Genomic DNA, 27530 nt, shown 5'->3' with positions numbered 1-27530 from the left:
AATGTGTTTGGGTTCTATATTGGGTGTTGCATACTATACAGAATAAAAACTTTTTCATTTTTCACTAAAATAAACAACAAAACAGTCACTTTCTCAGCCCAAAGCCTGAGAAAAATATTTTATATAAATGTAAAAGAAAATGGCTTAGAAGTAAATGACATGATGTGATTTTAGCAGTTGTTCAGGTTTAAAATGTATGCTTAGAAAATAACAGGCAATTCATGTGTCTCTAAGACGTGCTCATAGAAAAGGGCTTTGTCCTCATTAAAGTGTGTTTACTGCTGGTTCACTTGCTTGTTGCCCATTGTTAGTTCAATAAAAACAAATGCATGAATAAAAATTTTTAAAGAAATTTATGAAGACAAGTGAATATATATAGTCTCCGTCTTATACAGTTCCACAATTTTACTTCATTTTTTTAATTTAATCTTTATTGTATTTTCCATTACCACTTAGTCCTCTTATGCCCCCCTTCCCCCAGCAATCTGCACACATGAATCCTTTTTCTTTTTTCGGTAACATATCAGGAGTTTCCATTTTGTGCATCAAAACACTGAACTCATCCCAAGGACATGGTTTTGCATTTATAATGCAAGTTCTAGGAAGATGATGTACCTGGATAGAATATAGTTTTATTTAAAATACCCATTTCAGAGGTAAAATACACAGCATAGAAAAAAGAATCAGCTTATTTCTGAGCCTGGGAAAGAAGGAACACAATGTAGCATCTATGTAGTCTTTGTTAAATGTCTTTAGGAGACTAAGAGTCGGTAAATAAAAATTACCTTACATTTTCAGATTTTGTCCAAACTCGGTAATGAGACAAATGCAGAATGCTTATTTTATTTTATTCATAATTGTGTTCAAAACATCAACACAGATTTCCCCAATAATGACTTAATGGGAATAACCCACAGGTGAAGTACTTGCCATGGAGCAAGCTGTACATGGTCAACCGCCTGCAGCTAGTCACATTCAGGCAGAAGGCCAGTTACTTCACTTTCTGTTTGTCCCTAGTCCTGCAGACTGGATGCATTATACATACTGCTATTAAATGCTAGAATGGAAATTTCCTGTGTTGGCTGGGACATAAAAATATATAAAAGAAAAAAATCAAACAATAACATTTCCATATGGCTTTATGATCTTAGTTGTATTTTCATAGGCATGAAGTGTCTGTAGCTCAGCAATAGATTTTTTTCCCTGATTCTGTTGTTTTTGTTCAATAAATTTTTTTAAAATTAGGACTCCGGTTCTCCTATCTGCCAAAAAATTTATGCTGTGAGCTTCCTTGCTACATTGTGGAAATGTTCCAATTCATACTCACACACTTTCAAGCTTTCTTTGAGCTCCACTGAGGCACTCCCTGAAACATTGCTGATAGCTTTATCCCTTATGATATATCGATATTGATACTTGAGAGTTTTTTTACAATAGCTCAATATGTTAGCTCTGGGCTAACATAACTAAGGTTAGATAAAGTATTTTCTGAGGAAATGAAGAAAATGAGTATAATTAGCCCTGAGTTATTTATTCCATAACTACATATATGTTCAGCAAAAGCCTGAGGATAATGGGGGTCTGTTATCTTTTTGTGGTGTAGTTGGCAGAAAGCCATTATTCAAATTGGTTTAGGCAACGGTGTCTATTCTGCAGAGGAGTGTCTTATGACTATTAAGGCTTTAAATTAGACTTGAAAATTATAAATGTGATATTTTAATCCTGCTTTTAGGTTGGCATCATTATAATGTAGAAATAATACTTCTATAGGCTAGGACTAGACAAAGTTGGCAGAATATCTATGTGATATATGCGTCAGGCCATGAAGGAGCACCAAAGCATTGGAAATTAGGAGGAACTTGGCCAGAAATGGTTCCCAAATTCTTACATTTAGATAACTACTACATTGTGGGGTCAAGTCTCTCTGAAAAAAAAAAAGAGAGAGAGAGAGAGAGAATAATAAGTCATTTTAGCTTCTCTAGCAGTTTATATGAAAATTATGTGAAGTTGGTGGGTATTGAACACAATTCTGATTAAGGCTAATGTGCTGCCTGTGCTAGAAAATAGAACTGAAGATCTAAGTGGTTTCAGTTACATGATATGCAACAACCACAGATACAGAGTTAATCCACATATGTATACAAGCGTAGTCATGTTTTTATACTACAAATCACGGTGGGACCATGCTCAGTGTTGTCAAGAGGGAAATCACGGGGAGATCCTGAACTTACACTTTTTCTTTTGCCTTCTACTTGGCCACTCCATTATCTCTTCCCTTCCCCCTTTTAAGTCCAAGTAAAAGATACTCAAAAATTACTAAAATCTCTTCCACCCCTGTCTTTCTCCCATTCCTTTTTTTCCTTTCTGATGCCAGCCTTCCCTCTCTATTAATTAAATGACAGAGTGACCTGTCTGCCACCAGCCCAGGCTGACCCAAATACTTGGCATGACCAGCATGAACAGGCCGAGCTCTCTAATTATTAATGCAAGGCAATCTTAAGACCCTAACTATTGGGCCTTCGAAGAGAGACTCAGAAGACTCATGATTTTTTTTTCTTAACCCTTCATAATGCATCTGGCTTTAAAACTGTTGGCTGATTTCATTATTTTGTAATGTCAAAGAAAAAATTAGATTACTAAATCCTTTATAGATATTTAGACTTTTGTAGAGAAACAGAATTAGCACATCTTTAGCAGACTTTTTAAATATAAGGAGAATAAAGATATTGTGAAGTATAGCATAGACAGCAGACAAATGATCAGCTTTACTTCCTATTATCGGCTTTACCATGCCAGAGAAAGTAGAAAAACCAGTTTTCTGAAATCTGGGCCCCATGGGTTTTCATAGAGAGCATGACAATCAGTACAGAATGAGGACTTCTAGAATTCTTGGGGTCTCTATCAGAGGCAATAAGAATAAAGGTCTGAGTCATACTCTAAGTAACCTTGCTTTCCATAACTTAGCACAGTGCACTGATGGTGTACAGTAAATGAGAAAGGTAAATACATATTTATATGCATCTTTATGTGCTTTCATAAAGGCAAGTAGGTGTTATACAAATACATCTTTCCACCACTTAATGCTAAAGATGGCATGCCCTTTACAAATCTTTAATAAGTATCTTGTCAACTTAAGGTGCCATAATCCCTTCATAATATAAAACTTGCCATTTAATTTCTAACAAGGAAAAGAATTACCATTCATTTTCCTTAAACCTAGAGATGCATTTTGTTAAGCAAATAATCTCATTTTCATTGATCTAACCTAAAAAAAATTTTGTTTAAAATATCTCTGGAAATTACAACAAGCCTTTGGTTACCTTCTAAATCTGTTAGCTAGAGGTCTATAATAACATTTTCTTATATGTTAATTTGCTTTTTTCAGGAGAAAGGAAGACAACAGTGTCTTGCACAAAAATCATGAACAAAAATATCAGCATTGTGGACAACAAGAAATGCAGATACTTAACGAAGCCAGAGCCACAGATTCGCAAGTGCAACGAGCAGCCATGCCAAACCAGGTAACCCTATCCCGCCACTCGTTGAGGCACTGTTTCCCTGTCAAATCACTGGTCTGTGAAACACACTCAAAATATTACCAGAATCATATCTTCTTAAAAACAGTGCAGCTTATCTGTACCAAATGTAAGGTTTTAAGTAAGCAAGGTCTATGAAAGACAGTTGACTTGATAGCTGAATATTGGAGCCTCAAGGCTAAGATTTAGCTTGACTTCAACTGTGCTCTTTGTGGTGTGAAAACAACCACTAATGGAGGTGAGGAAAAGTCATTACAATTATTGGATCACCTCTTCAAAATCTGGTTATTGGGTTGAAAGTAGATATTCATTCCTGAATTCCTCGTACGGTGTGTTAGAACCTGCCTAGGGTGATGTAAACCAAAGCAGGACTGGCCAGGACCCACTTAGTATCCTGCTCAGTCATGGAGGCAGTGGGGTTCTCCTGGTGCCCAGCTGGGTCCTCATGTCCTCCCCCAGAGTTCCCCAGGCCAACTGCCCAACTGATCTCTGATCACCAATTTCTGCCCTCACTCCTGGTTACTGGATCATTGGTTGCTTTGGTCCCCTGTGATTTCCCCAAGGAGTATTAGGCAACAAAGCAGGCAAGAAGCTCCTGAGCAGCAGAAAGTGGCATAGGAAGGAGCCATGCCTGAGTAACTGGCAGAGACGGGTGAGTGTGTCCCTAGTATGATTTTAGGAGCAAGGTAGCAGCCAGGCTATGGGGAGTGGTCTCCTGAAAATCCACACACTTTCATATAAAATGATGTGGGGCTTGAGTGGGTCTAAGCCCCAGTGTCAAAAGTCTGCAAAACTTAGGGACAGAGTGACAAAAGGAGTGCAAGGCTGGATTGATTCCTCTAGAATGTGAAGACAGGGACATTTATTCTATCCAGACACTCAGAATTGTTGAGGCTCAGTGTGTTAGCATGTAGCTGTGAGTTCTTAGGGACTCAAACAGAATTGGTCTCCTCTCACTATAGTTTCTGCAGTTGGCTTGGGGAACTCTGGGGGAGGAAGGGAGGGTCCAGCTGGGGACCAGGGGGAACCCACAACTTCCATGACCAAGCAGGGGAGTAGGTGGGGTCAGTGAATTTACACATCCTGTAACTTGGATATGCAAAGAATTCGTAGCTTTGTAGGGATTCATAACTAATATCTTCATGACCCTCCACCACAATGAGGAAGTGTGGGCAGGGAAAGGAGTGGAGGACCAGAGTTGCCTATGAACTCTTTGTAAGCTGCTATCTTCAATAATCTCTGTGGGAATTAGTGTCATGTGGGCTAGTGCTCAGTTCTGCTTTCCTTGTCCCCACCCCCGCCTTTCTCCTTTCTGAAGTACTGCTTCCTGAGTTCCCTAGGTTTCTGCATATTGCAAAACCCAGTTACCAAGCCCTGCAAGAGCTAGCTCATACTATGTTAATGAGAACTTAAAAGAATTCCAAAAATTCTTCCTTCCTCTACAAAGCTGAAATGTCCAGACCTGCTTTGCTGTAGATGCCATGCATTTAAAGTGTCAGAAGCTGATTATCTTCCTTTCCTTTCCTTTACATTCATCCTCTAACAAGCATATGCCTCTTCCAGGAAAAAAAAAAATGTTCCTAAAGAACAGGACAAAAGGATGTAATGCCAAAGAATGTGCAAGACAAAAGTATGTTACTATACTTTTGATAATGTTATGCACCTGCCTGGTTATATGCTTTTCAGCCTAACTCCATAAGTAGGTGAACTAAGTAAGCTTCTTTATAAAGTGACCTAAGGAGTTGTTACCTACAATCTCAGATTCATTGCATTCAGTGCTGGACAGATTTAGAAGAAAAGTTTTGGGCCTTTGTCCTGTCAGCTAAAGGACCTGGATCCTTTCTTATTGTTATTATTATTCCTAAGAATTGTCTTTCTCTTTATTTCTTTGTAATAGATGTTAAAATGCTATTTATCTTGCATGAAGTAATTTATTAAAATATTTCAAAACATCATTTGTTTTATATACCAAGTAACTTTCCATATGGATGGAAGAGCGATGGCTTTTTCTGCTATCTTAGGAATCTTGAATGAGCTGGTTGGAGGACAAGAGTGTATTTGTCACTTCGTTGCTCAGTCAGTGAAGGACCAGAGGGTCCAATGCATACCATTTGTTGTTCATTCACCAGCCTCGGCTCTCTTGGGGGAAAATGTCTCGGTAAGGACTGGGTAAGATGAATAGTTCTCAAAGGTCATTCTATTTCTCGGTGAGGGATTTTTGCAGCTAAGTCTTTTTGTCAGAATCAGTATTTTTCTTCTCTTGGAAAAGGAGGCAGTACATTTTGCAATGCCAAGAGGTGATGTCGGTGAGGTTAATCAAAATATTGGTAAGGCATCAGAATGGACCTGGGTGATATCAGGGGTCCTCACAGGAAAACTGTCTAAGACTTCCTGACATCACACAACCTTTATTTCTCCTGTCTCTCCTTTTGCTCCACCCTATAAGAAACATTCTAATTTCTACTCACATTTATTGAAAATGTCACCAAATGGTTTGATGGAACCTGTGCCAAATATAAAATATATTGATGTCCTGGTAAATAGTTTTGTAAGCAAGAACCTTAAAGATAAGGAAATGGGATAATTACAAATTAGGTGGATTCTAAAATACAAAATGCTTTCTCTGATTATAATACATTTTATGTGTTCTCTGTTTTGAGTTTTCACAGAGTAGAAAAAGCAACTTTTTATCATTATACAAAGGATCACTAGAATGAATTTTAAAAAATGAAATTCCATAAAATTGCAAATACCTCTTTTTTTCAAGTGTCCTGGGTTCCATAGTGGGAAAATAAAAAGGGACATAGATGGATTTTGATTGTGGTGCTTATAGATTGGGTATCCTTGTGCAGAAAGATGAAGCAGAAACTGATGAAATTGGATAATAAATACGTTCTTTAGGAAAAACCTACTAGAAGCCTCCAATGTGAAATGATAGGTCCACATCATCCTTAATAGGCCAGTGACAAGAACCTTGCTAGAGGTAACACTGAAGTACAAATATTACCTTGAGTTTGTTGTTGTTGTTGTTGTTTCCAGAAACAGAAGCAAAGAATCATTTAGAATTAAAATGTTGTACCGATGAGAAAACTAGGCTGTAAGAGGATGTAACATCTCTTTGTCTCATTGATAAAAACATACAGTCTTAAGCAAATTTGGAAGAGTAGAGGCTGTTTCTATAAAACAGGGGGAGAAACAAATTTACTTCAAGAAATGTTTGATGCAAAGCTATTGTATGAAAGGCACCATGAATGCAAGGAAGAATAAGACCCTGTTCCCTGCCAGAAAGGAGATGATTAACTCACCCACAAAAGAACGTCATATTCTGTAGGTAGCCTTGGAGCCCCCTCACTTCCCCAGAGAATAACTTGTAAGGGTTGTGTTAGTGCCACAGCCAGGTGACAGAGGGCTAAGGAGACACAATCCCTGTGGGTTGGATGGGGAAACCCCTTCTAGAGGAAGGGACTTGGAGCTGACTGCCAAGGATCTCAGCAATGACATTCCAGAAACAAGTGCCCTGAGGTGGAGACAGAAAATGTTTGGGGAGCAGGCTGAGCACATGGCTTGTTCTCTAAACAAGTGGGCAGAGAAGCTACAGAAGTCAAGGAATAGGTATAAACCATTTATGCATAAACTGTAACACAGATGGTCTATACTACATACTGAGTACCTGTTGTATTCAGCCCAGTGAACACTTTTACAAATGAGAAGATAGAAATGTAGCAGCTGTTAAATATTGTTTTAAGAGCGTGCACAGCTAGTAAAGAACCCAGAATTTGGCTTTGGCTTCTGCCTGCCCTGCTCTGGGCTTAAACATGATTGTGCAGAGTTTAGTTGGTGTCTCAGACCCCACTAGAAGGTTGTCCCAATAATGAGAAATGCAGAGAGGGTTTTATTGACAGAAATTGTGCAAAAAATAAATTTCATGAGTCACTTCTCCAGCATAGGCCTTGGTTCCTTCCTGAAATAAACGTGGAGCAGGGTTTCAATTAGGAATCCTCCAGGGAGATCCACACTCATTAGAAATGGTAACGATCTTCTCATTTGTTCCCATGACTCTTGCTTTGCTTTCAGATGGATGATGACAGAATGGACCACGTGTTCACGAACCTGTGGAAAAGGGATGCAGAGCAGACAAGTGGCGTGCACCCAACAATTGAGCAATGGGACCCTGACCAGGGCCCGCGAGAGGGACTGTGCTGGACCCAAGCCGGCCACTGCCCAGCGCTGTGAGGGCCAGGACTGCATGACTGTGTGGGAGGCGGGAGTGTGGTCGGAGGTGCGCATATACCCTGCTTCCTCTTATCCTTTTTCTTTCTTGATCCTCAGCTTCTTTAAGGTTGTGTCTTATCAAATTCAGAATCTCTGTGCATGACAGTTGATGTTTTTCAATGCCACCTGTTGATTTTACTGATAATAAAAAGTACACTCATTATAAATAATTTCAAAAATAGAAAACTATTTACTTTTTATTTTGTAAATATTGTAATACAATCAAGAGCATATTTTATATACATTTTAGAACCCTGCTTTTACATTTATATGCCATGAATTTACTGCTAAGTAGGCACATATGGAAATGCACATTTGACTCATTAGAGATCCCAGAGCATTTAAAAAGGAAAGGAGAAGAAAGGAATTAACATTTAACAATCATTTTGTGATCAAGGATTCTGTTTCACTTCACATTTAGTATATTGCTTATATTTAATCACCAATGCAAGAAATGTAATAGCTTTACCCTTTTATGGTATAGCTCAGAGACATTAAATAGTTTGCCCAAAGGCCTACTTAAGTGGCAGAGCTGGAATTTGAACCTAGTGCCCTGTTCACCTGCTAGCTTATAGTGTGTAGTGTGCAGGTGTGTGGTGTGCCAAACTGTTGCTTTATTTTCTGTTATTATTATGCATATTGTTACATAATAATAACTTCCAGTCATTGGATTTCCTGGCTGCTCTGAAGCTCATTAGCTATGTAGGCGGGAGTGTGCACATATGCACACACTCACATTTACACACTCATGCACACGTGCAAAGGCACATGCACACACATACCCAAAGCAAAGTCATCCGTGCGCCTAATTTCAGAATATTAAATAGGATATGAAAATGACAAACAGAAAATGCTAGGTTGCAGTTAATAGCCATTATTTTGAATATGAGGATAAAGTAAATTAGATAATAAGATTTGTGACTATTGTTCAATTAACCCAATCCCCTTAAAAGCACATGAGCAAATAGTGTGACTTTCTGTTCTCTTATTTCCTGTGCTATACCTTGCTGTTTAATAGATTCTTCTTCCTGGGTGATGTGTACCTTTGAGAATGAATGCAATATCCAATTTTATATCAAAGTGAGTCAGTTCAATCTGGAGAGAAGTTTGACAGAAATACCAGAAAAATGAAAACACCCCACCTCCAACATTTTGCAAACTCATCAGGAGTAAATAGTCAGAAGTATTCTCCTATATGGATTTTTGACACCAGCTGCAAAAAAATGATATGTCTCATGCAATATGCAAATCAAAAGACATCTCTCTTATTTTGAGTTCATTTAAAAATTGATTTTTACAGGTTAGGGTTAGTTTCAAATGCAAAAATTAAAAATATAAACATTAAAAATGCCAGTCACACATGTAGTCTACTTTAAAGCTCACCATATTCAAACACAAGCCACAAATGAGGAGATAATTACTTACTTGTGCAAAAATATGATTCATTGAAAGTATCATTAGTTTCATGCTCAAGTTTTCAGGAATACAAGTGTTGCAATCCACATGGTTATTCCTATACTACATTGTTACTCTGTGTTTACCTGCGCCTCTATCTCTAGACCTTTTTGAGGCACAAATATAAGTTGGATCTTCATGTTTGCCATAGCTCTCATCACCCCCCAACCCCGGTCCCTTCAATGCCATCTTGGTCCCTGTGTTTAGAAAGTCAGTGACACGTACCTTGGCAAACCTGCAAGGCTTTATATGGATTCCATAGTAGAAAGCATAACAGTAAGTGAGAGGGTGAATCATGCACCTGAAATACTGAGGGAATACAGGTGTACATCCTATCTGTCATTCACCAGTGTCAATCAAGCATCAATTACTTACAGTGTAAATTAAACTATTTGTGAACCAAATCCTATTTCAATCCATGCAACCATTGAGAATGATGATTTCTGGGAACATCTAATTATGTAAAGATATTATTTGTTTTATTTTTGCTAAGGTTTTCTCTGTTTTAGCTTTAAGAACAGCTGGTGAGAAATAACAATCTGTAGGAAATTTCTGTTTTTCACATTTCTTAAGGCTGAAATAGAGTATATATTAGCAAAATAAAATACTGAATTTTCTTACATGAATCTGGATAAAAATTTGATGTCAGTCAAATGTAGTGTTTACGTTTTGATCATTGCATACTGTTTGTCTCTCATAAATAATCTCCATGTTACATTACTCCCTGTGACCATGGCCCTGTGTCCCCGAAACACTTTCACCTCCAACACTGTACCCTAAGCTACATCTGGCCTCTGGTACCATGTGCAGCCTGTTCTCCTTATCCCTTATGCTTTTAACTGGCCTTTCTGTAGGTTATAGGTTTATGAGAAGTGAGTAGAACCAACACTTAACAAAATTTCATCATTTGTCCATGTCTCCTAATCACTGACTTTAACCAAACTGATGTTATTTTCCAGTGCTCAGTCAAGTGTGGCAAAGGTGTCCGTCACCGGACCGTGAGGTGTACCAACCCTAGAAAGAAATGCATCCTTTCCACTAGACCCAGGGAAGCCGAGGACTGTGAGGATTACTCAAAATGCTACGTGTGGCGCATGGGTGACTGGTCTAAGGTGAGAATCCCTCTGTTCATTCTCAGTATCAGGTTTCAGTGATGTCCACAAGGCCCTGGCTGCCACGCCCATAGGGTAAGAAGTTTAGGAGGAGAAGTGAAGGTAAAGATCATGAGCGGTGGAGTATTATACCCCCGGGTTCAAATCCTGCCTGTCTGCCCATAATCATGAGCTCTAGAAAACTGTTTAAAGATTAAGATAAAATGTATTAAGCAATTAACACCACTTTGACAAAAAGAAAGCTCTCAAAAATACTTTTATTGTTGTCTTATCACTAAGTTTTGTGATAAAGTTCTTTGTAAGAATATTTTTGCATAAAACTTACCTAGTAAATCAAATACTATCAAGTAAGTCAATTCAAAATATAATTTTAAAAAGTATCAGTAGAACCAATCAAAGAAATTCCCATCATAATAGGTAAAAGACATTCTCTTTCCCACCAATACTTGGGGTTGCATATAGAAGAAATGGGAAGGAATGGAATTCTTGAAGCCTTTTGGTCAAATCAAGCAGACACAATTCATTTGGTAGCTGAACAGTAAGTTTAATACCATGATAGTAGTAATATTTATTTAAAATTTGTGAATGAAGTAGAGTCTCATATGTAAATGAGCTATAAAAATAGGTCATATATTCACTCTGTGAAGTATTACTAAATCCCAGGGTTTAAGGTAAAATTCTGATCACACCTAGGTGAAAACAGCTCTCAACTACCAGTTTTTTAAAAATGTAAATATTAATCAATTGATCCCCTATGCCTGACCACATTTAACTGTAACATAATATATTTATTGTCATGGGATCATACAATTCTAGTGCTTAGAAGAGACTTAATAAATCCTCTCTCCTTCACATTTATTGTATAAATTTTTTAAAAGTGGTGGTACTGGGACATGGTGGGGAGTGTGGCAGCTCTTCATAAATAACACCAAAGGACATCCTGAAAGAAACATTTTAATTGAATTATGCACTGCTTAGCCAGCTTGCCCAATGTTGCCCCCCCCCCAAAAAAAAATCCATGACACTTAAAATCTCTTTTCTTGTGATTATACACAGTATCTCAGCTCTCAGGAAACTATACCTCTTTCCACTACTTAGAACATTCAGAGTTCTCATTGGGACTCTTAAAGGAGGCATTTGTAAACCATGTAAATAAATCCCTGGCTACAGAATTGGAAATAGTCAGCTCATTGCACCAGGTGTTAGTTGATGAACCATATAAAGAAACATCACACTTCAGAGTAAACAAGTTCTAGATGAAAGAAAATTCCACATTAACCACAGATTGTTTTTAATGTTCAAGGCTTATGCTTCCCCAATTCTGATAGAGAGAGAGAGAGAGAGAGAGAGAGAGAGAGAGAGAGAGAGAGAGAGAGAGAGAGAGAGAGAGAATAGGATGATACAGAAAGACAATGGTTTAGAGTCAAGAGACATGGGAACAGTTGAACTCCATTGTATAGAGGATCAAATTTGTTAAGCCGTTGAATAGCTTTGTGTCTTTGTTTCCAAATGAGTGAAATGAGGAAAACCGACATCAGTATTGCTTTCAAGCTATAAGTATACATGAACTCTTCATTCATCACCGAAGGTATAAAACAGGATGAGAAAATGAAGTACTAGCTAGAGAGGTATGGGGAAGATAACCTATTGCTCACTTTCAGTTGTAAGAACTCTGCATTAGTTTCTTTTGGCTAATGAAATTCTGGATATTTTCCTTAAGTGATTCTGCACTAAGGAAAAGTTTAAAAACCACTAGAATATATAAGCTACATTTTCCCAACTTTATTAGTAGAAATATTCTGAGTAATAAATGTTGTTAACCCTGTTAACTACAAAAAAACAAATGTATAATTGCAAAGAACAGAAGATCCAGGTGTTATTTAATTTATGACAGAACTAACTGTAAGCTCCTCCATTGCAATATATGGAAATATGGCTAGCAAATCCTATTTTCATGACAAATGCTAAGGATTAAAATGTGCCTATTATGTAGCCTCTGGTTAATTCTTAAACAAGATGAAAATTAATGGGGGAGATTATAGAAAACATTAATTTTGATTTTCATGCTAAGCCTGAAAAAATATCTTTTTAAATTTTACCACAATTATATGTATCTAAGTTTTAAATGTACTAGGATTGAATTACTTTAAACTGATCTTGTTGTGTTACTATATTGCTAGCCATCTAGAACATAGCCATTTTAAGGAAAGAAATGGATAGCCACAATAAATATTCATCTTTATTCCATGACTTTTGAGCCATTTGTTTCTTTGTTTATTTAAAAGATGCAGTATATCACCTTCTATGAATCTAAGTCTGCTCTCTTCCTTAACGCCATTTTCTCCTTCATTCATAACTGGTCCCAGTAGAACAGTGCAAATCAGGGCCAGCGGCTCCAAGTGAACTTTATTGACTTCACAACTCCTGTTTTTACTCCTAAGATGCCACTTCATGTTAACATGAAGACCATCCCAAAATAATTACAGGGAACAAATCCAATGCTGTGCCGTTTAACTTTCAGTGATTAAAATATTAATGGACAAAGGTAACAAGGATCTCTTATTCCTGTCTGCTGTGACCCCAGGGCCAGAATAGCACCAAGATGTGTGCAGTTGTGAGTGGCTTACTGTGCTCCTCTGAGGTCAATTACTCTGTTTATTTCATTCAAATTCTAACATTTTAAAACTGTTGACAAGCATAAGTGGGCTTAAAATTAATCCTTGCATTCTTTAATCCGGAATATTCAATATTCAATGGACTGTCCATAAAGTCTAGCTTTCAAACCCTCCTTGGCCCTCCGTGATATTACTAGGGAATCCATTAAAAAACAGATATACTCTCAGGGTCTCCACTGTCTACAACTCAATGGCCGCCACTGGGCCAAGGTAGATGGCTAAACAGAGGCTTACTAAGAACATGACTTGCACCTCAAATGCGTTCAGTGCATTTGTATCAGCCTGCATGATTCCAGCATTTATGATTCCGTGGTTTTGTGTAGACAGTGTGAAAGTTGCTTTTGGCTTCAGAGGGAAAAACACAGATCCAGGTATACTCACAGAGGAAAATTACCTGTCATAAAATTATTACCTCTGATTTCTAAGTAGATGTAATGCAGCCTTTGCTCAATGCCTGTGTTTATTTCATCGAGACTGGACTGTGATTGCTTTGCTCTGGCTGGGGTTAACCTTGGACACAATCAGATGCTGCGTTGTGACTGTGCATGGCTTTCAGGTCTTTCCTGGGAGGGTGGAGTACAACCCATGTGTTCTCTGGCAGTATAAATCATATTTACTCAGTTAAGCTGTCCTAAGTTTGGAACACTGACTTTAAAAATGCCATAGTCTCTTCTATTTAGTAAAATGCCATCTTTTCTGCATGACCTTGGCCTTTCTGACTTCATTTGAACTTCTACAACTTCTTGCTTTCATTGTTGGAAGCCAGGAGAGGAGTAAATAAAAGAATACTGTTTGATTTGTCTGCTAAACAGAATCCAGTCCTTCATGAAGCTTTTTAGGGTTAACTTTTTTGCGCAGTACTAACAAGTGGTTTATACTTTCTCAGGTGAGTTGTAATGACAACAAGACACCTTGAAATTGTACCTACTGATGGTTTATTCTTAGAATCAATTTATACACTACAATTTGAATTTAATTTAGTCGTTTAAAATTGTGCGAAATGAAAAGTTTTGGCCACATATCAAATTATGACATGATTAATAGATTTTGCGAGATTATGAGTCTTTTTGTGATTATATAATTCAAAACACTGCTGAAAGAAAAATAAATCATTTTGGTTGATTTAATTATATAGATAGTATGGTATATCTTTGTTTAGAACTAGCATAAATAAAGCTTGTAATAGAAAAAGGTCATTTTTACTTTTGCTGCAAAGGGAAACCACAATTATGTTCAATGTGTTCAGCTGAATAGAAGAGGAATTTAAATATAAGGTAATTCTTCCTAATGAATAGGGGAAATATATTAGACTAAATACATGCTTCCTGGCTATAAAAATTGCATTAAGCTAATAGGAATTCTGTTTATTCTGAGGTAATTCTCTGAGTGAAGATTTTCTAGTTCTATGTAGTTACACATCTCAAATTGGTGTTTACAACAATTTTTTGCATTTTTTTTCTGAAGACAATGTTGTAGCTGAAACTCAAAATAAAACATATTGATTGCTTAATAATTTATTTTTGTAGCTATGAAAGAGCCATATCTATCTGGATTATTTCTAGTTAAAAGTAATTTCCTTACCATACATACTACAGATATTATTGACATCCACCTAGTGTATTATATTGTCCTAGGACTCGTAATAACTATGGGGAATTAAGTGTGCCTTTTCCTGAGTAGTTAGCCTCTAATTTGTTTTAAGAAGAAGCTCAGAAATAGAATCTTAAATTAATCAAGTGAATTATGCCAGATCTTTGTTTAAGAGGGCTTTGTATATATAACCTTAAATGTTCTCATATTGCTTAATTATTAAATTAAAGGTGGAAAATCCAAGAAACAAGAATTCAATGAAAGATTCCTCACTGACATATTCAAAACAAGTCTGCAAAGGCAAACCATAGATGTGTTACCCTGTCCTACCTTTATTCCAATTGGCCAGCATCAGTATAAGTGGCTTAGTTTATACCTTTTCACATAGCCCTAAAAAATAATTATTTCATCTCTTAATCTTTGTTATAGTGGATTCACAGAGACAGATCATGCAAATTTGAAGCTCTAAATAAGTTAATGGGCTATAATAGGATCCTTGGATTACTGATATATCTTCTATTTTCTACACAGAAGCTTGTCACTCCTTAAAATTCACAGTGACAGTAGTAATGCTGACATCACAGTTGGTAGGAAATTATGGATAATGAATGGGAATATTTCTTTCTACTGAAGGAAAACTCAGTGAATCATTGAAGGAAACTTAAAGCAACATCATAATCAATTCAATCAAGAGTCTCAAACAAAATGACTAGATAATGCAATGTTTTAAGTCAAAAGGCACAAAAAGAACCAGATCTAAACATCCAAAAGGAGGGATTTTTCATTGCCCCATGACAGTCTAGGATCTTAGGACTATAGATTCTTACATGTCTGGACTGACCCAATGCTGGCACATACCCACCCCGGTTCAAATCAACATGCAGGAGGTCCCAGAATGTAACTGAGGATATGCATAGCTTGCTGGTTTTAATACAAGTAAAATTAAGCAGGATCTTACAGGTTAGTAAAGGGAAACTCAATCATTTGTTAGAAGGATTTCTCATTTAAATTTAAAGAAATAGTGCACATTTCATTGACCTGCTTTCTCGTATGTGTGAGCAGTGTTATTTCTTATGTGCTATACAAATAGTTGAAGGTTAATTAGCAGTATAACTCGGTAGTAATGCTGCCAGTCTCCTTCCGACAAGTAAAAAAATAAATAAATAAATAAATAAATAAATAAATTTAAAGAAATAATTAGCAGCACCAGCAAACAACCAAATTAAATAACTCTCATAGAGTGTAAAATTAGAAAATTGTATTGGCTGAAACTAGAGAATAAAAGGAAAAATAAAATGGAACTGCCATAGTGCAGAAAATATATTGTCAAGTAGATGCATTAGTAAAATTGGTAGTTGCTGAAAACCTGAATCATCATTTTTGTAAGACTAAAGTCATAATAATTTACAAATTCTTGAAACTTGCATTCCCAACATTATGTTACATGAAAAATGTTCCTTGGGATGTGGTCTCCATGTGTGAGAAATACTGTAATTAAGCAATGATAAGCATGTCCTATTTGCTATAAGACTTTTCAGATCCTTTAACCTTCTTCCCTCCTTGGTAAGTCTCAAAAAGAGAGTACAGCATTTTTCTCTTTTCTTTTTACCAAAGGCCACTTTTACAGAGCATGTAACTAGTTTGTAATTTAGTGTAATATACTTTGGAAAAGCTTACATTAGATTATTCTAATTGTAAAGACTAGTTTGGTAAATATTTTTTCAAACTAGAGAAAATTTGTAGATTGAAATCAAACTAAAGTTATCTATAATCTGGAAAACTATTCCTGAGATGAATTATCATTTCCATTCAGAATTATTTTCTTTAAAAAAAATTATATTTCTTTTTTTGTATTTTATCTTTTTATTAAATATTTTATTTTTGTTCAGTTACAGTTGTTCCCATTTTTCCACTGTTGCTCTCCTCTGCCCATCCCACCCCCTCCCACAGTCAGTCCCTGCCCTGTTGCCCATGTGAATGGGTCCTTTATACTAGTTCTGTGACTAGTCCTTTCCCCTTCTTTCCACTCTTAACTCCATCCTCCCTGCCCTCTGGTCACTGTCAGTCTGTTCCTTATTTCCATGCCTCTGGTTCTGTTTTGCTCATTTGTTTGTTTTGTTCACTAAGTTCTTTTTTTATTGTTATTCTATTACAGTTGTCCCAGTTTTTCCCCCTTTGCCGTCCTCCAACCATCTCACGTCCAGCTCTTACGGTCAATTTTCACCCTGTTGTCCATGTCCATGAGTGACTCATGCATGTTCTTTGACTAGTCCTTTCCCTTTCTTTCTACCATTATCCTCCTCCTCCATCCCTTCTGGTCACAGTCAGTCTTTTCCATGTTTCCCTGACTATAGTTCTATTTTGTTTGTTAGTTTATTTTGTTCATTAGATTCCTCTTATAGATGATATCATATGGTATTTGTCTTTCACCAACTGGCTTATTTCACTTAGCCTAATAGTGTCCAGTTACATCCATGCTATCGCAAAAGGTAGGAGTTCCTTCTTTATTTCTTCTGCATAGTATTCCGTTGTGTAAATATACCAAAGTTTTTTGATCCACTCATTTACTGATGGGCACTTAGGTTGTTTCCAGCCGTTGGCTATTGTGAACAGTGCTGCTATGAACATAGGGGTGCATAAGTTCTTTTGAATTGGTGATTCTGGATTCTTAGGGTATATTCCCAGCAGTAGAATTGATAGGTCAAAAGACAGTTTCATTTTTAGTTTTTTGAGGAAATTCCATACTGCTTTCTATAGTGGCAGCACCAGTATGCATTCCCACCAAAATTCACGAGGGTTCCCATTTCTCCACATCCTCGCCAGCACAAGTTGTTTGTTGATTTGTTGATGATGGCCATTATGACTGGTGTAAAGTGGTATCTCATTGTGGTTTAAAGTTCCATCTCTCTGATGGCTAATGATGTTGAACATTTTTTCAAATACTTATGGGCCCTCTGTATGTCCTCCTTGAAGAAGTGTCTGTTCAGATCCTTTGCCCATTTTTAATTGAATTATTTGTCTTTCTGGTGTTGAGTTGTATGAGTTCTTATATATTTTGGAGATCACATCCTTGTCTGATGTGTCATTAGCAAATATGTTTTCCCATATGGTCAGTTCCCTTTTTCATTTTAATGATTTCTTTAGCTGTGCAGAAGCTTGTTTATTTTCCCTTTATTTTCCTTGCCCTAGGAGATATATGTGGGATATCTGAAATTTTCCTGCCTATGTTTTCCTCTAAGACTTTTATGGTGTCATGACTTATATTTAAGTCTTTTATCCACTTTGAGTTTATTCTAGTGTATGTTGTAAGTTGGTGGTCTAGTTTAATATTTTTTCACTTATGGAATTATTTTCTAATTATGTCTAAGAGTCTATAGATATTTGGAAAAAAGAACTACTTTTCATTTTTATAATTTTAAATAATCTCACAAGATAGAAAAATTTAAGCAGCAACCCCATAAGCAAACATAAATCTATCACACTGAAATTCTATCATTATTGGATCAACAAATGAATTGTGTAAATCAAAGACTGTGAACATAGTTTTAAACATTTCTACATTAAGGAAACCTATCCTGACTTCCGGCCAAGATGGAGGAGTAGACAGACACACTGCGTCTCCCTCCACAACTAATAAGAAATACAATTACCTCAAAACTAGAAACAACCAGAAGTTCCAGAAAACCAAACTGCATGGAAGTCCAACAAACAAAGATATAAAGAAGAAATACTCATCCAGACAGGTAGGAGGGGCAGAGCCGGGGCGGAGAGAATGTGGTGTGGTAGTGGCAGCAGCAGCAGCGGCAGCAGGCCAACAGAAAGTGCAGTCACACATTTTAAAGTCAGGAGGGACACCTGGGGAGCATACCCAGTGCCTCACAGGACCTAGCGGCTCTCAGAACCAGCACCGGGAAAAATCAAGCCTCATTGCTTCTGACTGTGCAAACCAGTGGGGTTGGGGTGGTGGCAGACTGCCGGTTTCTCAGCAGAGTCCACTTGTTTGGGAGGCCCCCATGGTCCTAGAACATCCGCAAACCTACCCACTCTGGAAGTGGCAGCCAGGGCGGCAGATAGAGGGTTGCCAGTCCAGTGCAGAAGTGGGAGAGGTGCCTGGAAAAGGGGCGAGTGCTGCGCAGGCAGCATTGTTTCCTCTCAAACCCCTACCCCAGATACAACACCACAATGTGGTAAAACCGGTCTCCCTGTACTGACAAATCCCTAAGACTCCGCCTCTTACAACATAACCGGAATGACAGCTCTACCTGGGTTGCGGAGGCAAACAAACACAGAAGCCTGTCATAATGAGGAGAGAGAGAAGTAGGACCCAAAAGGGGGAACAGATGAAGGTTCCAGTGGGAAAACTAAGCGATGAGGAGATAGACAACCTAACAGATGAGGAGATATACAACCTAACAGATGCAGAATTCAAAACACTGGTGATAAAGATGCTCGCAGTCTTGACAAATATGCTTGAGTATGGCAGATGCATAAGAGAAGAAGTGAAGGCTATGCTAAGTGAAATGAAGGAAAACCCACACAAAACCAATGGTAAAGGAAAGGAAACTGGGGTTCAAATCAATGATTTGGAACATAAGGAAGAAAAAAACAGTCAACCAGTGAAGAATGAGGAAGCAAGAATTGAAAAAAATAAGGAAAACTTTCCAAATTTTGTGAAGGAGATAGACAAAAAGGTCTGGGAAGCACGGAGAGTCCCAGGCAAGCTGGACCCACAGGGGATCACACCAGGACGCATTATGATTGAGATGCTAAAGGTGAAAGATAAAGAGAGAGTCCTGGGGGCAGCAAGAGAGAAGTGGAGAGTTGCCTACAGGGGGGTGCCTATAGGACTATCAGCTGATTTCTCAGAGGATACTTTGCAGGCAGGAAGGGACTGGCAAGAAGTATTCAATGTAATGAAAGGCAACCTGCAACCAGGATTATTCTATCCAGCAAGGCTATCATCATTTGGAATAGAAAGGCAGATGAAGTGCTTTCCAGACAGGGTAAAGCTAAAGAGTTCATCATCACCAAGCCATTATTATATGAAATGTCAAAGGGACTTACTAAAGAAAAAGACCACCACTATGAACACTAAAATGACAGCAAACTTACAACTATCAACAACTGAACCTAAAAAATAAAAACAAAATCTAGCTAAGCAAACCAGAATAGGAACAGAATCATAGGTATGGGGAGCATTTGGAGGGTTATCAGCTGGGAGGGAGGAGGGGGAGAAATGGGGAAATGGTGCAGGGATTAAGAAGCATAATCGGACTTCTGGCCACAATGGAGGCCTAGACTGACACGCTCTGTCTCCCTCCACAACTAAGAAGGAATACAACTACCACAAAGCCAGCAATAACCAGAAGTTCCAGAAAATAAATGGAAGTCCAACGTATGAAGTTATAAAAAAGTGTTGCTCATCCAGACAGGTAGGAGGGGTGAAGCCAGGGAGGAGAAGTCAAGCTGTGCTGTCCGCAGCAGCAGCAGTGATGGTGGCAGGACAGTGGTAAGCACAGACACCAGTATTTAAGGGGAGGCGAGAAGCACCTGGGGAGCAACCCCGGATGCACACCAGACCCGTCAGCTTGCGATTCCAAAGCCGGGGAAGGCACACCTCCATTGCCTTGGACTGTGAGGCCCAGTGGGGGTAGGGACAGAGGAGGAGGCTCCCAGTCTCTCAGCGGAGATTGAATGGCAGGAATCCATCTTGAACCCCCACCCCCACAGAAAATGCCCGGTTGTGACAAGTGCACAGGGCTCCTCCCACTATAGCATAGAAAGTGTGACAACCCTGCCCAGGAAGCAAAGGTAAACATAAAACTGTTCAGGATGGCACAGATCATGATAGAGATCCCAGTGACACAGCTGACCAGACAGCAAATATCTAATCTAATGAAGCAGCAAATAGGAAATCTTCCTGAGGCACAGTTCGGAGCTTTGGTTATATGAATGCTTACAAGACAGGGAAGGAATGAAGGTTAGTCCTGCTGAAATGAACAAAAACACATATGAAAATAGTGGTGAGGACAAGAAAACCAGGGATCAAATCAACAAATCAGAACATAGGGAAGGAACAAACAGTCAACCAGTGCAGAAAGAGGAAATGAGAAGTGAGGAAGATGAGGAGAGGCTCAGAAACTTATCAAACAGCTATGAGCGGGCCAACATCCGAATCATAGGGTTGCCAGAAGGTGAAGAACTAGAAATTGAAAAATTATGTGAAAAAATAATGAAGCAGAACTTCCCTATCTTGGGGAAGGAAATAGACTTACAGGTCCAGGAAGCACAGAGTTAAAAAAAAAAAAAAAAAAAACTGGACCCAGAGAGAACCACACCAAGACACATTATAATCAAAATGTCAAAAATTAAAGATAAAGAGAGAATCTTAAAAGCAGCAAGAGAGAAGAAGAGAATTACATACAAAGGAGTCCCAATAAGACTGTTAGCTGATTTCTCAAAAGAAACTCTGCAGGCAAGAAGGTACTGGCAAGAAATATTCAAAGTAATGAAAATCAAAAACCTACAACCATGATTACTCTATCCAGCGAAGTTGTCATTCAGAATAGAAGGGCAGAGAAAGTGCTTCCAGGACAAAGGAAAATTGAAGGAGTTCATCAGACTTAAACCACTGTTATATGAAATGTTAAAGGGACTTGTTTAGAAGAAAGAGGATCAAAACTATGAACATTAAAATGAAAACTGTATCACAACAACCAACAACAGAAGCTAGGGAATCAAAACAAAGGCAAACTAAGTAGGCAACAAGAGTGGGAAAAGAATTATAGGTATAGGGAACATTATGGGGGGAGTCAGCGGGGAGGGAGAAGAGGGAAGGGAGGAAGATGGTACAGGAATTAAGAAGCATAGTAGGAGGGAGTGGAGTAGATAGGAAGATGTTGAGAAGAACTATATGTGCAACCAATGGGCATTGACTAAGGGGGAGGGGGGACAACTGGAGGGAGGGATGTCATTGGGTGGAGGGGAACAACGGGAAAAGAAATTAGGACAACTGTAACAGCATAATCAATAAAGCATATTTTAAAAAAAGAAAGGAAAAAAGCATAATCGATTGGTACAAAACAGAGGGAAGTTAAGAATAATATAGGAAAAGGGTGAAGCCAAGAACTTATATTCATGACCCATGGACATGAACTAAGGGGGGTGGGATTGCTGGAGGAAAGGGGGGTACTGGGCAGAGGCGAGCAAAGGGGAAAAAATGGAACTACTGTAACAATGTAATAAATATACTTTTTAAAAAAAGAAGAGAAAGAAATCTATCCCAATATATTCTAAATAAGAGATCTTTTGCATTATAGGAGTATTTATTTGAAAACTCACTTGTCTATAAGCTGTTTACACTAAATAAATTACTCAATGATAAATAGAATTCTTTTCCTCAAGGAAGACTTTCTATTATTTTGTTTAAATACATCCACTAGTATTTACTCCCCCTGGCTGGTTTGGCTCAGTGGATTGAGCGTCGGCCTGCGAGCTAAGTGTCGCTGGTTCGATCTTCCAGTCAGGGCACATCAGAGAAGGAAAACTCTGACTCCAAAAAACCTCCGCTGCCTTGCGGCATACCTCTTCAGGGGAAAGGCTAAGGGAGTAAACCCTGACAGAAAATCCGGAGCCGGAGTCCCTAAGGCGGTTTGACATTGTAGTCAACACCGGCAACTCCTGCGGCGCACCTGAAGCCAAGCTGTATTGACTCCGTCTTTCCCTTGGACCCTTCAGCTGCGAAGAGAGGGGGGGTCTGCTGCATGGGCAACAGCAGACCCTCCATATCACCCTGCCCAGGCTCTGTAGCTTCAGCTTCACTGGAGAGGACACTCCAGCGTCATCGCAAGATGTCGATTCAACACGGGAGGAGACAGATACCGTGTCACTCCCGAGTTGGACTGCACAGCCATTCTCGGCGGTGCAGATAGACTCTTAAGAAGCTACACCATCGTCTCTCGAGACGGACGGCTGCCGACGACGACGACTAGTATTTACACAACTTGCTACTCACCATTCTGGAGAATATAGCTCTCCTAAACTACACACAAAACCCTTAAACTATTGGCTATCAAATTGTTTTTCTCAGTCTCTGCACTGCCAGAGTGGGATACTTTTGCATTGCTATCATTTCTTTTTAAGACCTCTTGAGAGTCTTTTATTTTCCCAGATACACTTTTAAAAATTGAATTTTCACCATGTTTGAATTACTCAATGTAGTCAAATGCATTTGACTGATATGATTAAATGCAAGAGAACTATATTAGCTTAAAAAGAATGAGGCATGCATACTATGTATATATATCTTCTATCTAGAGAAAATTTGTAATTTAGAGAGATCGCAGTAGTGTCTCTCTTTATATAAGTGAATATATGGGTATGTATAGCAAGTTTCTATAATGCAAAATATCTCTAGTTATTTTTCAAGGACTTGGGGCTTAAGAGTTGAGATAGCTCAGTGTATGGAATCAAATAGGACTGGGTTTGAATTCTAGATCTTCTGTTTAAATAAGTTAATGAAGCCAAATGAAATAATTCATTAGAAGTTCTGAGCATCATGTCAGATACATTGCAACTAAATAAATGTTGGCTATTTGTATTGTCCTGTTAGTAGAGATGGGGGGAGATAGTAGCTTTGAGAAATTGTTATGAAGTTAGAATGAACAGAACCTGGAGTTAGTTATCTAAGGAGGAGGTGAGAAAGAGGAAGATGTTAAGAAGGACTCACAGGTTAGCTTTCTGATCTGAATATCTTGTGTGGATGCTGGTTCTGTGATACAAGATAGGAAACCCTAGAAAAGAATCAAGTTGGAAAAGAGACTATGAATTCTATTTTGGACTATGTTCACATGTACATAAAAGAATTAAACACTGGTGTCTAATATAGGAGGGGGATGGGACAAAAATATAAATTTTGGAGACATCCCCATTTGGATAGTGTTTAAATTTTTAGTATTATAATATTCATGTAATTTGGGTCTTCAGGAAAAAATAGATAAACAGGGTTTTCCAGGAAAACAGTTTGAGATGTTATAAAATACATTCAAATAAAGGTACAATAGTGCCTGTTATTAAAACTCTTAGTTTGTAGCTTTATAAAAACTCTAGTGGTTTTAATTTTCTTCCCAATCTGCTCAAAACCTTTCCATGACATGAACCAAATATTAAACGCAGGTTAAATGGATTCTCTTCTTTACTTTTCTCCTGCAATAATTCTCCCTCTCTACCCTTTGCTGCCCAATGCATGTGTCTTTTAAATTTTTTTCTTTTTCAATTACAGTTTACATTCAGTGTTATTTTGTGTATGTTTCAGGTGTACAGCATAGTGGTTAGACAGTCATGTACTTTACAGTGTGGTCCCACGATTAAATGGTGCTTAAATGTTTAAAGTCTAAGTGTGTCTGAGGAGGGACAGTGGCCAGAGAAGACAGGATGCACCTGCACAGACGCCCTGTGCAGACACATGGGAGAAGAGCAGCACTGGCCAGAACAACAGAGTGGGGGTATGGGGAGGCTCAAAGGAGCAGAAGGAAACTCCAGGGACACAAGAGAAGAAAGTACTTTTTTAAAAGTTCAGTGAGATTGGGACTCAGTCAGAGGGAGTTAGAGAAGCCTGTATCTTTATTCTCAACTCAAACTTCAGTTTCCCTAGGACTGAGCTATTGGAATATTTATAAGAAAATTTTGTGTCTTGTTTCCTCAAATCACATCCCAGTTCCAGTAACCTTTTCTGGAAATGTGTCAATATCCTCTTCCCATTTACCCAGACTGAGAGCTACTTGGCTTTTTTCCTATACACAGTAGGGTTTTTGTCTTAGTTGCTTCTTTTTTCAATTACAGTTGAAATTAAATATTATATTAGTGTCAGGTGTGCAACAGAGTGGTTAGACATTTATATAACTTACTAAGTGGTCACCCCAATAAGTCTAGTACCCAGCTGGCATCCCCCATAATTATTACAATATTATTGACTATGTTCCCTGTTCTGTACTTTACATCCCCTGTTTTGTAACCACCAATTTGTACTTCTTAATCCCTATTTCTTTTTCACCCAGCACCCCCAACCATCCTCCCATCTGGCAACCATGAAAATGTTCTCTGTATCTGAGTTTGGTTCTGTTGTGTTCATTCATTTACTTTTTTCTTTAGATTCCACATGTAAGTGAAATCATATGGTACTTGTCTTTGTCTGACTTATTTCACTTAGCATAATATCCGTTAGGTCCATCCACGATTTCACAGATGATAAAATTTCATTTTTTTTTATGGCTGAGTAATACATATACTTATATATACATACATAATTATATCTTTATCTAATTGTCAGTTGCTCTTTATTTCCAATATAATGCTACATCTTTATTTTTTCACCAGGACTAGAGTAATGGTTCCTAATGTGCTCCATGACCCCTGTACTCCTCCTCTTTCACATTCACCATACCCAGGGATGACTTCCTCACTGTAGTCTATCACCCAACACTTCCAGAGAGTTCCTCATGACTGTGCTGTCACCTACCAGACCCTCTCTGGCATTCAAAGCTTTCCCTGCTCTGATCCTAACCTGCCTATTTAAAATGGTCTGCATGGTGTACACTTCTACAATCTCCACATCTCTGTTTATACATCTCTCTTTGGCTGGAATGTGTTTCTCCCAACTATCCACATCCTTTGAGGACCACCTCAAGTGCCTAATTTTTCAAAGGGCTTCCCTAATAAATGGCAACATTTGTTTGCACTTTTTGACTATATTACTTTTTCTCAATTAATTATTCATTGCCTTATATTGCTGCTGTTTCATTCAGAATGTTTTCATCCCTTCACCCTTCTCACAAGTCTGAGTGACCAGGCATCACACTACATGTAAGGATATTTATTGAATAAATGACTGATAAACTTTTTCACCAAGTAAACAAAAAATAGATGATACATCTAAGCACTGTATTTCTTTTCTTCCGATCTATTTTATTCTTGGGGAACTACAGTAATTCTGTAACAATTACAACTATATAACAATTCTGTTTTCCTACAAAAGAATTAGTAACTAGCTTATTTTTCTCCAAGGAAATTCAACTAACCAATATAATTTTATGTAAACACATGACTCCCCTGACATATTTATGTATGAAAAATTAAACTACTTAAAAATGTGATTTAAAAAAAAGTAAATCCACCCTTATTTGAAGAACATGCTATTTAAGTCAAAAAGGTGCTTAATACCAAGCTTCAGGAGAGCTGGCAGATGTCCTCCATATTCCTGTGAGCCCCCTTGGCTAGAACACCTGCCAGCAGGTTAGACAGAAATGGTCTAACCTGAAAGGAAAGCAGTAGACAGAAGCAAAGTGCACTGAGGAATTTTCTCTGTGAACTGGCAAGAGCAGTATTTATTTCAGGTTGGAATAAGTTAAAGGTAGTTATATAATGCTCTCAGTGCTATTTTAAATCAAGAATTTATCTATTAAAGCAGAACAAAAACACACACTTCTCCCACATGGCCACAAAAGGATCTGGTCCATTTCTGATCTAGAATTGCTGGACTGGACCTGGAAACTGTGTTATTTGAAAAGAAAATTTAATCACCATCATCCCAACAGTTCTCCCTGGTGGCAAGCTGTTTCACCAACAGGATAGTGATAAAGAGAAATGTCTTAATGATCTTTTTTTCACCTGCAACACCCTGTGATTGATTGAGCACTGACAGCATCACATCTATGCCCAAGACTTTGTGCTTATTAATTGCCTCTTAAAGCAAAACTTCTTGTTTTTTTTTTTATCATTATGGTGATCAATGTGTACCTTGATATAAAAAAATATTTTTTGTTAATTTGACAGTCCTTTCATAACACAGTCAATTCTCTGATAATCATTCATAAGTAATTGCTTGATTTTGCCACACACATTTTCTTGATTTGCTGTAACTATATGCAAATGTTTTCATTAAAGAAACAAAAATAGTTTGAACTGTACAACCAAATGAAGACTTAATTAAACACATATGCAAAAAAAGAAAAAATTTCTCAAATGTCTGACCTCTAGGAATCTATTCAATCCCAAACACTCATGAGTTAAATAAGGCAGATGAACTACTTTCAAAAGATGGTGAAACACTAACCAAAATAAATACCAAATCTTAAAACACAAACCTAACTTTTGTTCCTTAGTATGTTTGTTTCACACTCACTTTATTAAAAAGTTGAACGATGGAACTGCCAAACATATACATAAATGAATAGGAATGCTGCACTAATAATTTCCACGAGAAGTCATCATTTAGTTTCCTTCTGAGATCCGCTCTCCACTGTGAGTGCTACTTCATTGTTGTTAATAACCACTTTGGAGTAATCCATTTATTCCCAGAGACAAAGTGTTAAAGTCAGTGCTGGTGAGCCTTGTTAGAGATTGACACTTCTCATTGCAGGTTATATGGGGTCTGTAAAATTGCATATTATATTGATAGAAAAAAATCATTTGAACTAATCTTGCCAATAACAATTTTCCCTTAATTTAGGAATTCCTATTTCTCACAGAGGCCAGCTGGAAGTGAGTAAAGCATTACAAAGCCTTCCTTAGCTATTGGCCTGGAGAATACACATTCCCTCCAAAATATATATCTTTGGCATAGTCTAGAAGGAAGGAATCTCGGGAAATCTCTATGCTGGCCAAGTGTGAGAACTATTATTTTTAACCCCTAAGTACACTGAAATTTGTTATTTTTTATGGAATTCAAAAGCAGACCAGTTCTAGTTATGTTTGCTAACCAACAAAACTCCAAATAAATGCCTTTTAGTAGATTGTATTTTTACCATTGGGTTTTCTGCCTCTTCAGTTTGTAATGTTCAGGAGGACATATTACAAGACTTAAAACTTGAAGAGTTTTACATTTTAACATTAGA

At 37.8% G+C, this 27530-nt stretch overlaps 1 protein-coding gene and 1 non-coding gene across 2 annotated transcripts in view; both read left to right on the top strand.

The window, feature by feature from the left end:
• Positions 1 to 27530, top strand: part of ADAMTS19 (ADAM metallopeptidase with thrombospondin type 1 motif 19) — a 294467-nt gene that overhangs the window by 250741 nt on the left and 16196 nt on the right. The window contains exons 19-21 of the mRNA XM_090289153.1: positions 3386 to 3521; positions 7611 to 7815; positions 10223 to 10375. Of these exons, the coding sequence (XP_090145279.1) occupies positions 3386 to 3521; positions 7611 to 7815; positions 10223 to 10375 (494 nt within the window). The remainder of the gene's footprint in view (positions 1 to 3385; positions 3522 to 7610; positions 7816 to 10222; positions 10376 to 27530) is intronic.
• On the top strand, positions 15662 to 15789 carry LOC150000453 (small nucleolar RNA SNORA19). Its single transcript, XR_016513825.1, has one exon. It is a non-coding gene; the product is annotated as a small nucleolar RNA SNORA19 (small nucleolar RNA).

The sequence above is a fragment of the Furipterus horrens genome, unplaced genomic scaffold, assembly GCF_987537825.1.
Source record: "Furipterus horrens unplaced genomic scaffold, mFurHor1.1.pri manual_scaffold_10, whole genome shotgun sequence".
Taxonomy (NCBI): Eukaryota; Metazoa; Chordata; class Mammalia; order Chiroptera; family Furipteridae; genus Furipterus; species Furipterus horrens.
Note: the sequence above shows the minus strand (reverse complement) of the source record. Positions and strands in the feature narration are given on the sequence as shown.